The sequence below is a fragment of the Ammospiza nelsoni genome, chromosome 23, assembly GCF_027579445.1.
Source record: "Ammospiza nelsoni isolate bAmmNel1 chromosome 23, bAmmNel1.pri, whole genome shotgun sequence".
Classification (NCBI taxonomy): Eukaryota; Metazoa; Chordata; class Aves; order Passeriformes; family Passerellidae; genus Ammospiza; species Ammospiza nelsoni.
This window is the reverse complement of record NC_080655.1, coordinates 5,637,023-5,649,537: the sequence shown is the minus strand read 5'-3', so window position 1 is coordinate 5,649,537 and position 12,515 is coordinate 5,637,023. Positions and strand designations below refer to the sequence as shown.

At 61.5% G+C, this 12,515-nt stretch overlaps 2 protein-coding genes across 2 annotated transcripts in view; both read right to left on the bottom strand.

The window, feature by feature from the left end:
- The window catches only part of KIF21B (kinesin family member 21B), a 48,892-nt gene extending 44,634 nt beyond the window's left edge, over positions 1-4,258 (bottom strand). The window contains exon 1 of the mRNA XM_059487742.1: positions 4,245-4,258. Within this exon, the coding sequence (XP_059343725.1) occupies positions 4,245-4,258 (14 nt within the window). The remainder of the gene's footprint in view (positions 1-4,244) is intronic.
- A 5,562-nt stretch (positions 4,259-9,820) lies between these two features.
- CACNA1S (calcium voltage-gated channel subunit alpha1 S) overlaps positions 9,821-12,515 on the bottom strand; it is a 61,818-nt gene continuing 59,123 nt past the window's right edge. The window contains exons 42-44 of the mRNA XM_059487800.1: positions 11,880-11,974; positions 10,520-10,636; positions 9,821-10,285 (exon numbers count right to left, since the gene is read on the bottom strand). Of these exons, the coding sequence (XP_059343783.1) occupies positions 10,028-10,285; positions 10,520-10,636; positions 11,880-11,974 (470 nt within the window). The 3' untranslated portion in view covers positions 9,821-10,027. The remainder of the gene's footprint in view (positions 10,286-10,519; positions 10,637-11,879; positions 11,975-12,515) is intronic.

The following is a 12,515-nucleotide window of genomic DNA, read 5'->3' as shown; positions in this document are numbered from 1 at the left end:
CCTGCAGCAGACCCCAGCAGCAGCTGTCCTCACAATCCAGCACATCCCAAATCTGCTGGCTGTTTAACCACTGCTCTCACAACCCACCACATCCCAAACATGCCAGCTGTTTAACCAGTGCCCTCACAACCCACCACATCCCAAACCTGGCTGTTTAACCAGTTCCCTCACAATCCAGCACATCCCAAACCTGGCTGTTTAACCAGTAGCATCACCCTCACAATCCAGCACATCCCAAACCTGGCTGTTTAACCAGTGCCATCGGGTGTTTTGACAGCCTCCAGCAGGAACCAGCCCTGTGGGACCACTGGGGCCACCCCCAGCCCCAGCAGGAACAGCAGCACAGCACTGGCCAGGCCTGGCTCTGTGATTCACAGAGGATATCGCCTTCCCTCCCCGGGGGCCAGGGCCATGTTTCTGACAGCTTTGTTTGGGGCTTCATCCGCAATTTTCTCCTGCCTCCAATTTCAGTGCTGAGGCAGCAGCTGGCCCCGTCCTCGGGCTGATCCTTGGGAGGCCCTGGGCTCTGCTGAGGCTGCAGGGTGCTCAGCTGACTCCCCTGCCATGGGTGCTGTGTGCGGGCCCCAAACCCTGCCCCAGCTGCTTTCTGTGGGCACCGGCACATCCGGGGGGGCAGCCCTGCTCCCCCCTCACACATCTTCATCCATTTCTGAACATTTCCGCTGTAAATCCAATTGAGAGCCTGGCTGAAGGCAGGCACAGAGCCCACACCTGGGCTCAGCACCCCCAGAGCCCAACGTGCTCCCCAAAAGCTCCCTCCAGGCTGGGGAGCTGCTGTCCCCCTGCTCTGGGAAGAAACACACAGCCCTGAGTCACAGCAGGCTGCAAAACCCAAAGTGAAAGCAGAGCAGCAGCATGTCTGGATGGCTTCACCCAGCAGCAAAACACCCACAGGATGGGGCAGGGCCTTCTGCCATGGCTGAGCTGCCCTCAGCAGATGCAAAAGGTGGAGAGGAAGGGGCTGCCCACAGCGATGGTTTGCCAGACCAGCACCCCGAGGACAGAGCACCCTTCTGAAATCCTTCCCTCCATGGATCAGGGATCCCCTGACCCTGCAGATGGCAGACAGAGCACCCCAGGGCTGTGCCCAGCACCCTGAGGATAAAACAGGTTTCTGGGATCTTTTCCTGAGGGGATCAGGGCTGTCCCTGACCCTGCAAATGGCAGACAGAGCACCCCAGGGCTGTGCCCAGCACCCTGAAGAATAGAACAGGTTCCTGGGATCTTTCTCTCCATGGATCAGGGCTGCCCTGACCCTGCAGATGGCAGACAGAGCACCCCAGGGCTGCCCTGACCCTGTAGATGGCAGACAGAGCACCCCAGGGCTGTGCCCAGCACCACGATGGGCTGCTCCCCTCCCCCCTTCCCCTCCCCCTCCAGGAGACAGTCACATCCCGTGCCTTGGGGTGGAATTGATTGCCTTATCTCTCCCTGCACGCCTCTAACAGCTGAGCAAAGCCAGGACAACACCAGCCAGAGCTGGCAGAAACCAGGGACCCCCAGACCACACCAGAGGGCTCCAAGGCACAGCAGCAGCAGCAGAGAGGGGATGGAGGGCAGCAGGTACCAGGGCTGCACCCTCCCTCTGCCCACTGCAGCCCCTGGACAGTGGCACAAATTGGGTTCACACCACCTTTCCACTGGGCCCAAATCCACCCCAAAACAGCTGATGTGGAAGGGCTCCAGCTTCACTTCCTCAGTGAGTGACCCCAGCTGGCAGCAGACACTCTGGGCTCACAGAATTCATCCCAGCAGGCAGAGAGCCCCAGCCATGGGGCACCAGAGGTGCCAGCACCCCGGCAGGGCTGGAGCCAGCTGATCCCACCAGCAGGCCTCTGCCAGCTCAGCCTCTTGGCCAAAGCACCCCGAGGGTGGATGAGGATGAGGGCAGGGGGACTGAGCTGGGAGTCCCTCCCCGAGGGTGTATGAAGATGAGGGGAAGGTGACTCTGAGGAGGAGCTGGGAGTCCCTCCCTGAGGGTGTGTGAGGATGAGGGGAGGGGGACTCTGAGGAGGAGATTGGAGTCCCTCCCTGAGGGTGGATGAAGACAAGGGGAGGGGGACTCTGAGGAAGAGCTGGGAGTCCCTTCCTGAAGGTGTACGAGGATGAGGGGAGGGGGACGGAGGGTGGATGAAGATAAGAGCAGGGAGACTCTGAGGAGGAGCTGAGAGTCCCTCCCTGAGTGTGTGTGATGATGAGGGGAGAGGGACTCTGAGGAGAAGCTGGGAGCCCCTCTCTGAGGGTGGATGAGGATGAGGCCAGGGGACTCTGAGAAGGAGATGAGAGTCCCTTCCCAAGGGTGTATGAGGATGAGGGGAAGGGGACTCTGAGGAAGAGCTGGGAGTCCCTCCCCGAGGCACCAGCCCCACACGGGCTCTGGTGAGGGCCACAGAGCATCACAGCGGGGCAGCTGCAAGAACAGCAGAGCACTGGAGGTTGCAGAGTTTAAATAAACTTGAAATACGACTCAACTTCCTTCCCCAATTTCACAAGCTCCGTTTCCTGCGTCTCCTCGACAGGCCAGGCATGCTCAGTGCCATGGCAGCTCTGGCACAGGGGATGCTCTCTCTCTCAAAGCGGCCCTCAGGAGGTGCCCTGAGGGAGCAGCTCTGCCGCCAGCCAGGCCACTCAGGCCTCCAGCCAAGCAGTTTAATGGCTTGGGGGTCAATAGATGCCATCAGCCCTGCCTGACACTGCAGAACTACTGAGCTCTGCTTCCTGCAAGCAGCACAGTCAGTCCCATGGCCTGGCGCCCTGTGGCTCCCGGAGCTGGCAGCACCTGGAGGGGCTGAGGGGACAGGGGCTGCTGAGGGGCACCAGCCTCAAATTCCTGTGCCAAGCCTCAAACCAAACCTCCTGGACAGGAGTGGGGAGCTGCTGCATTGCAGGCACCCATTTGAAGGTCACCTCCAAGGAGGAAGCAGCGGCTGCTGCCTGAGGAGGACTGGCCCCCAGGCCCTGCTCTGCACCACCATGGCAGGAGGCACCTCCCTGCAGGCACCGATACCCCAGCATGGCCTGGCTGAGGCACAGCCCGGCTCGGCCAGCTCCTCCCTGCCTCAGGAGACACAGAGACACACTCAGAACCTGCCCCAGGAGACACAATTACACTCAGAACCTGTCCCAGGAGACACAATGACACTCAGAACCTGTCCCAGGAGACACAGGGACACACTCACAAGTCACACTCCAGGCTAGGGGACAAGCAAAGTAGACCCTGATGGCTGGGAGGGCGAGAGCCAGGACAGGATCCAGCCCTGCCCTTGCAGACACTGCAGCCCTGAGCTGCAGGTACAAGGTACAGGAAGAAATCAGCCCATGGGCCAGGAGGAGCTGCTGGGCCTGCATTTCCTCCTGCTGACAGCAGCACTGCTGCAGGTACCAGCCATTTCCCTCCCAGCACGTGGGAAGCCTAAACCAGGTCCCCACAGCTCAGCTCCCAGGCCCTTTGGAGAGCAAATGGGGCAAGGAGGGTCTCCAGGAGAAGATGGGAGCCTGTGAGGCTGACAGTGAAACACCACAGCATCTCTCCTGCCTTCTCCTGCCAGACCAGGGCAATCAGCAGGAACTGGGATGCACAGATCAGTATCTCTGTTCAACTGTCCCTATCCTCCCACCCTGCGACCACAGAGATGGGTCCTGATGACTGTGGCAGCTCCTGACATCAGCTGGATCACCCCCAGCAACACCACCATCACTTCCCAGTATCCTTGGCCCTTCCCCAGGTCCCACCTCCCTCCCACCAGCAGCACAGACACAGAGACCCCAAAGAAAGACACAGAGACCCCAAAGAAACAGCACAGCTGGCCCATTCATGTCATTATCAAGGGACAAAAGGAGAGCTTTGATCCGTGTCCTGCTGCATCCCAGAAACATTCAATCTCCTCTGTGCTCTGATGCCTGAGAGAGGTGGGATCTGAGGCAGGTTTACTTCAAGGGTTTTAGAGAATCCTGCAGCCTGGCTGCTCCACCGGCAGGGTGTCACCAGCACTGACAAAGGAAAACCTCGCTCTGCTCCAAGCCTGGGGCAGGAGGGAACCCAGCCCCAGCCCCCAGGAGCTGCTGTGGCAGAAAAGGTGGGTGGGTGGTCTGCAGGGAGAGCAGCTCAGCCTCGGCACACCCAGCTGAGCATCAGAGCCACCTTCCTGCACGGCGTCACAACCTGACGGCTTTGTTTGCAGCCTCCTCGCTGCCAGCCCTGCTCCTTTGTCCTCCCGACTCACCTCCAGCAGCACATCGCGCCGTGTGCCCAGCGCTCACCAGCTGCTCTGAGCGGGATGTTGGCTCAAGGAAGGGGTGTGAGAGGGCTGGAGCTCTCCCCCCTGCCTGGATCCTCACCACGATCGCCCCAGCCCCACCGCAATGCTGCACACCCCAGCCACCTCCCCACTGCGGTGTCCTAGCCAAGCACCAGCCAGCCCAGGAACCCAGTGCTGGAGGGGACCGGAGGGATCAGGAGAGCCCCGCAGAAAGCACTCCACAGCCGCCATGCCGCGGGGCACCCACCCCATGGCCAGGATGCTGCTAAAAGGCATCATCTCGAGAGAAATGCAGGATGGAGACGGGAAGAGTCCGGCCAGGAGGAAATGCCCACCCCCACAGTCGGCATTAATCGGTTCCCGGGTCAGTGTCCTGGCACAGCCACTCTATCCTGGCACAGCCCCCTGCCCTGTGCAGCCACCCCAGCAGCCGCAGCAGGGGCTGCCCTCACTCCTGCAGCTCCCCCATCCTTCACAGCCAAGCCTGGCCTCGACCCTCGGCCTCTCCAGAGGAGAACGGCAAAAAATCCCCTGGGGCTGCAGCCAGGGCGGGCAGGATGGAGGGGCAGGGGGAGCGGGGAGGTGTCGCGGTGCACACACACACACACACGCACACAGCCCCGCACACCCGCGTGCACACGCACACACAGCCCCACACCCACCGCTCTCCCTCCATCACTGCGCTGCACCAGCAGCATCTTTTGTGCTCCCGCTCCGAGCGGGCAGGGCGCGGGCAGTGCCCCCCGAGCCCCCGCAGCCGCCAGCCCGCCCTGCCCGTGCCGGCGGGGCTCAGAGCGGGGGGCAGCACGGTGTGTCCGCTGCGGGACGGGCTCCCACGGGGTGCCATCCGCTCCGCCACCACCACGGCCCGGCAGATGCGGCTGCCCCGGCCGGTCCCTTCCCCCGCGGGAGAGAGGGTCCGGTCCTACTCCGTGGGATCGGGATCCCCTCTTTCGGCGGGGATCCTTCCTCCCGGCGGCAGAGAGAGGCGCAGCCCCGCAGCCCCGCACCGGGCCGGGCATGGCGCTCACAAAGACCGGGTGACACTGGGGGGTGTCACCGCTCCCGCGGGGCTCGGCCTCGCCCGGCCCACGCCCCCCGAGCTCCGCAGCCCCCCGAGCCCCGGCGGGCTCCGAGGCCGCCTGCAGCTCCTCTGAGAGGTGCGGGGCTGCAGGCGCATTGTTCCCAGCACAAAGGACACCGCGATACCGCATCGCTTCCCACCACCCAGCGGGGGGGGCGGGCAGGGACCCCCACAATGCCCGGCATCTCGGTGACACCTCGGACGGCCAAAGGCACCGCGCAGCAGCCGGGAGCTGCCCAGGCTGGGTGGCCGCCGGCTCTGCAGGTGGAGGAGCCGGGGGTCCCGGGCCTCGCCCTCCGCCGGCGGTGGGGGCGGGTGGGGGGAAGGCAGCGCCGGAGCCGGTGGGAGAGGGGGGAGACACCCCGAAACGGTGCGGAGGGGGTAGGGAGGGGAGCGGCGGGGTCCGGCACAGACCGGCCCGGCGGGGTCCCACTGCCCCGGGCTGGGGTCGGAGCCGAGCGGGCACCCAGCACCCCCCGCCTCGCAGCCGCCGCTGCCGCGCCCGCCCCGCCTTTCGGAACCGCTGCCGGGCGCACCGAGCTCCGGGACGCGCGGCCCGGCCCGCGGGAAGCGCCGATCCCGCACTCACCTCACGGCCACCTTCACGCAGCTGTCCGGGGCCGCCATGGCCCCGCACGGCACCGCGGCCGCCGCTGCCCCGGAGCATCCGCGGGGCGGGAGGGGCGGGGCCGCGGCGGGGGCGGGGCCGGGCCAGGTGCGGGGCGGGGCCGGGCCGGGACACGCCCACAGGGCCGGACCGCGAGCACGCGGAGCCGGGCGCGGGAACCCGCTCGGAGCCGGGACACACGGACACACGGACACAGGGACACAGGGGACACGGACAGGGACACACGGGGACACGGACACACGGGACACGGACAGGGACACACGGACACATGGACACACAGAGACAGGGACACACGGACACACGGGGACACGGACACACGGGACACGGACAGGGACACACGGGCACATGGACACAAAGGGACAGGGACACACGGACACACGGGGACACGGACACAGACACAGGGACACGCGGACACAGAGACAGGCACACACGGACATATGGACACACAGAGACAGGGACACAGGGACACACGGGGACACGGACACAGGGACATCGGGACACACAGACAGGGGCACACGAACACAGACACGCGCACAGGGACATGGGAACACGCGGTCACAGGGACAGGAACACATGACAGACACTGATACGGACAGACAGGGACATAAGGAGACGGACACACTCACATGGACATGCACACACAGACAGGGGCACAGGGACACAGGGACGGGGCACGGACACGGGCATGGACGCAGGGACACATGGAGACAGACACACGGACACAGTCGCACTGACACGGACACACAGACAGGGACACACGGACACTCAAACGGACACGGACACACAGAGGCACAGGGACACACGGACAGGAACATGGACACACGGGTACACGGACACGGACACATGGACAGGGGCACGGACACGGGCATGGACACAGGGACACACAGACACACGAGTACAGGGACACACGGACACAACTCGCACTCACTCCCGTTCACACTCACACTCGTCAGCCCCTGCTGCCCTCTGCCGGGTCAGCGGCCCCGCTGCCACCTGCGCCGCTCCGGGATGTAGCGGGCTGTACCGGGATTTACCGGCATGTACCGGGGCTGTGCCAGCGCTGCTCGGGCTGTACCGGGATGTAGCGGGCTGTACCGGGATTTACCGGCATGTACCGGGGCTGTGCCAGCGCTGCTCGGGCTGTACCGGGATGTAGCGGGCTGTACCGGGATTTACCGGCATGTACCGGGGGCTGTGCCAGCGCTGCTCGGGCTGTACCGGGATGTAGCGGGCTGTACCGGGATTTACTGGGATGTACCGCCATGCACCGGGATGCCCCGGCATGTACTGGGATGTACCGGGATGTACCAGGATTTACTGGGATGTACCGGCATGTACTGGGATGTACCGGGATGTACCAGGATTTACTGGGATGTACCGCCATGCACCGGGATGTACCAGGATGTACCGGGGCTGCTCCGGACCGCACCGCCTGTCTCCACATGGTTGGCATCGCTCCGGCTCCTCCTCGGCTCTCTCTGACCCCAAGAGAACAGTGTGGATCCTGTCCCCTCTGGTGCTGGGGGTGACACCGTGGACCAGCAGGACACAGAGCATGGCAGGGCTGAGCTTGGAGCTCCTGGCACTGGGGCCTGGCAGCCCTTTGGGCTGTCCCAGGCTGTGGAGAGTCTATCCTAAGAGAACATGGCATGTCCAGGTGCCAGCTGAGCTCCCCAGACTGCTCAGTCCCTACTGCAGGGCCGGGGTCTGCACAGCAAGGTGGGCACCCACACAGCACAGGGCAGTGCCCACAGAGCTCCATCCTCGGAGCTGCTCTGGGGAGGGAAACACATCCAGAGGCCATCAGAGAGCAGGGCTGGAGACTGACAAGCCCTGGGGAGCTGAAGGAGTCCCTGTTGTGCCTTTCCTGAGCTGCACTCCCATTGCTGGGGCTGAGGGCAGCTGGACACAGCCAGACCCTGGCTCTGCAGAGGAAGAATCTTCCAGCAGAGTGGGATCTGCAGGGGACCCCCAGCTCTGCAGGTTGGGGTCAATGTCAGGAGCACAAGGGCAAACTGAGGCACTCAGAGGTTTCTTTGGAGGAGTCCAGGCTGTATCCAGGGAAAGGAACAGCCAGGACACACCAGCACTGATGGCTGGTGAGGCAGTGCTGTGCCCAGCACATGCCCTTGCTCTGCAGTATGGGTCCCTTCACCCCATCCCCACGTTTGCCCGTCCCAAGGTGCCAGGACCGTGGGAGGGCCAAACCCTGTGGGCCATGCCCTCACAGGACTCTGCATCCTGCAGGAGCTCCTCGGTTCTGCTGGTGTGGGTAAGTCCCAGGACACTGTGCTGGTACAGAATCATGGGAGTGACAGGACAGGGCCTGTCTGGCTTCCTGCAAGGATGTGAGGAGCTGGTGTTCCTTTTTCTTTGTCCCATGTTTGCAAGGTGCATGGTGCATTCCCAGCCTGAGCTGCTGGTTTTCCTGAGGCTGGACTCTTCCCCACAGAAGCTCCAGGCAGAGAGGGGCAGTGACTGTGCCACGGTGTTTCTCTCTTCCTACACCCACCCACATGCCAGCTGCACCACAAACCACATCTGTGCCCCAGTTCAGCCAGGATCAGCTTAAGACAGACACACCACACACACACCTGGGATGGAGCAAATCATCCCCTGTGCAGCCCCAGAGGTACAGAGCCCCCACCACAGTGCCATTGTCCCCACCACAGTGCTACTGTCCCCAGCATAGTGTCACCCTTTATGTTTAGAGTCTCCATCCAGGTATCTTGGTAAGTGATATCTGCAGTCCTGCATCTCCCTAAACCCACCAGGAGACCACAATCACTCACCCCATGGTCCTTGGCATCCCCTGGCAGAGCTGAACTGCCAGCCCCCGTGCTCCTCCATCACGGTGCGAGTGTGAGGGTGTGAGTGTCAAGGGTGTAGCTCCTGCCCCAGGGCACAGAAGCAAGAGGAAGGGGTGCAGCAGTGTCCCCCACACCGCCCATCTCTGCTGCCTGCATGCACTGGGGGAAGCTGCAGGCACCAGCCTGGCTCTGGTGCTCAGGCTGCAGCTGGAGCTCTGCAGCTCCCTTGATTGAGTCAATAAAAACCCTGCTGGGGAGCAGGCTGGCTCATTGATCTGCTCCTCCCCTGGGACCCATCCACTCTCAGCATTTTAATATATATTAAAATATATTAGGTGATCAAGAGGCCCCCAGTTCCCAGTTAGGCTGGGCTGGGGACCCTGGGGAGCCAGATCCCAGTGAGGAGCTGGGCTGGGAGATGGGGCTGCCCCCGGGCTCAGCACCCCAATCCCATGGAGGGCACTGTGGGTCCCCTGGGCAGCCCAGAGAGGAGCAGCCTGCTCAGCACCAGCACAGGCAGAGCTGGGAGCACTGCAGGAAGAGCTCACACCCTCCTGGCCCCACTGAGCTGTGGGATGGATGGCAAGGGCTGAATGAGACCTTCCCAGGGACAGGGAGGGATGCCTGACCCCAAGAGCACAGTGTGGAAGGGGCAGAAATGGCTTCACAGTGTCCAGCTCTCCTCTTGGCCAGCCCCAGGGCTGCTGCCCCAGAGGCTTTCACACCTCTGCCCCATCTCCAGCTCCACACACAGCTGGGACAGGGAGCCAAAAAGGCCCCAGGCTCCATTTTGCTGCCCAGCCCTGGCACATCTCCTCCTCGCAGGCCAGACTTGGCTGCAGGCTCCAGCAGAGACACGAGGATGCAGGGTCCAGCTGCTGGGATTTCAGGAGATCCCCAGAGCTTGGCAACCTCAAAATGAGTGGACTGGAGCTGCCATGTGAATCACTGCCAGCTCTGGTGACACAGCTGGCTGTGCAGGCAGGGTGGCAGAGGAAGGACAGGAGGGGCACCCAGAGGCACACAGCAGGAACACTTTAATGAGCTGTCCAGCTCTTGCAATACCTCACTGGAACAGCACTGTCCCGTTCTGCACCAGCATCCCAGACCTGTCCCAAAAGTGACACCACAGCTGGGCAGAGCAGCTCAGGAGCCCAGGCAGAAGCAGGAACAGGATGGCTCTGCTCCTGCAGCCCTGAGACAGCCCTGGCACTGCAGTGGCAGCTCAGAGGTGAGTGGCAGCGATGTTCTGGGAGGGAGATCCCCTCAGCCCTGGGGATCTGCCTGGTGCCACAGCTGAGGTGTCCAGAGGGGCAGAGGCAGTTCTTGTGCCCTGCGGTGTTTCTCTTCCCTTCAGCAGCTCCACAGCTGCCTTCTCCACTTCATCCACCTGCAGCTGGCTGCTGGCTGCCATCTCATCCCTGGTCACTGCTAGGAAGGACGAGTCCTGGGCCAGAGCCCCGAGGCCTCCGGAGATCAGAGCCTGGCAGAGGAGGAGAGCACAGCCTGGGTGCTCAGCCTGGGCACTGCCCTGGCTGCAGGCACCCATCCTCCCTCCCTCCCTCGCTCCCTCTTCTCCTCCCTCTGCCCTCTGTGCTGGCACACACCTGCTGCTTTCCTTGTGGCTGAGCTGTGCCCCCCCAATCTCCCATCGTGGCACAAGCATGACATCCCTGGAATTCCCTGCCATCCCTGCCAAGCTGTGCCCTTGCCTTACCTCCTGAATGAGGAAGGTGATGGCTGGGGTGGAGGATGCTCCTGGCTCACCGGTTTCTCTCTGCTGGAACCTGGAGCTGGATGCTGTTCCTGTCACGGTGCCATCCTCTGTGGGCAGCTGGGTGAGAGCAGCACAGAGCTGCAACATGTGCTGGGACCCTGCCCAGGGAAGATCCCTCCCATGTCAGTGTGGGGGCTGCAGGGTCTGTCCCTGTCCCTGCCCTGTGCTTGGACAGGCAATGCCATCCTGCTGGAGCTCCTGGCTCCAGGACACCCCCAAAATAGTGTAGGGGGGTACAGCATGAAGGTGTATAGAATGTAATCTTATCCCCTAAAGAGTTGCAGCTGGACCAATTACTAAAGATTAGGAGCAGGCCTGATCTTAACAGGCCACACAGCAAATAAGAACAGTGGTATAAAAGAGTGGAGTGGTGGGATCTGGAGTAAGGGAGTCAGTTGGTTACTGCAAGGACCAAGAAGAGTTAGTGCTTAGAGGAGCTGTCTGTGAGAAACCATTGAGGCACGAAGCTCTGCTCCTCCCCTTGGACCCATCCATTCTCAGCATTTTAATATATATTAAAATATATTAGGTGATCAAGAGCCCCCCCAGTTCCCAGTTAGGCTGGGCTGGGGGCCCTGGGGAGCCAGATCCCAGTGCAGGCGGTATGGAACCCCTGCACTATAATGATAATAGAACTCTTGCTACATATAAGACAACAAAATGGGACCAGCAGGGCCATGTGGACAGAGAGCAGAGAACCAGTCCTGGCACATGCCAGGCATGAGGCACTGTGCCCAGCAAAGGGAGCATGGGGCAAATCTGATGCACCCCTTCTGCCCTGGCTCTGGAGGCAGATGGGCAGCCAGAGGCATGTGCTCCCAGCTGTTCCAGCTGTTTGAGGAGCTCCCCATGGAGCTGTTAGAGCAGCAGGGTGGGAGTCCAGCTCCATCTCCAGGCTGATCCATGAGAAAAGCTCCAGCAAGGCTGGAGGTTTATCATCAATACACTTTCAATTAACCTTCCTTTATATTTCCTAGTATCAAAAACAACAACCAACTGTCATCACCATTCCATAACCACCCCAAAACAAACATAGAACTAACCCCCCAAAAAAAACCAAACAAAAATATAAACCATGATCATAAATCATCAACCCACCAAATTTCATGTTCTTGTAGCTTATAAAAAGCATGACACTGAAGATGGCAAGATGGCTGCCACACACACCCAATGAGCCTGGAGAGGGGCTCCTTCCCAGCCCAGCTGTGCCAGGATGGCAGGGAGAAGTCCCAGGATGGGAGGGGTCTCACCTGTGTCCTCCACATTACACATCCCCTCTGACATGCCCTGCCCCCTTTACCTGCTGGAGGAGGAGTGGCCCTGGTGATGAGAGACCCCCGGAGGGGCCCCCTCTCCTCCTGCTCAGCCTCTCCATGGGGATGGGGCGGTTCTGCTCTGTGGGAGGGAAAGGTGGGGATATCACAGAATCACAGAATGACCAGGTTGGAAGAGACCTTCAAGATCATCGACTCCAACCCAGCCCCAGCACCTCAACTCAACCCTGGCACCCAGTGCCACATCCAGGCTTTGTTAAACACACCCAGGGGTGGTGACTCCACCACCTCCCTGGGCAGCCATTCCAGAACTTTATCACTCTTTCTGTAAAATCTTTTTCCTAATATCCAACGTGTATTTCCCTTGGCAAGCTTCAGGCTGTGTGCTCTGGTTGTGTCAGTGCTGCTGGAGAAAGAGCCCAGCCCCAGCTGAGCACAGCCACCTTTCAGGAGCTGTGCAGAGTGATAAGGTCACCCCTGAGTCTCCTTTTCTCCAGGCTGAGCACCCCTAGCTCCCTCAGTGGTTCCTCACAGGGTTTGTGTCCCAGCCCCTCTCCAGCCCTGTTGCCCTCTGCCCTCCTCTGGCATCTCAACATCCATCATTTGGGTACAAGAGCAAGGACACCACTGCCAGACAGAGATGGGACCAGGCTCACTAGACT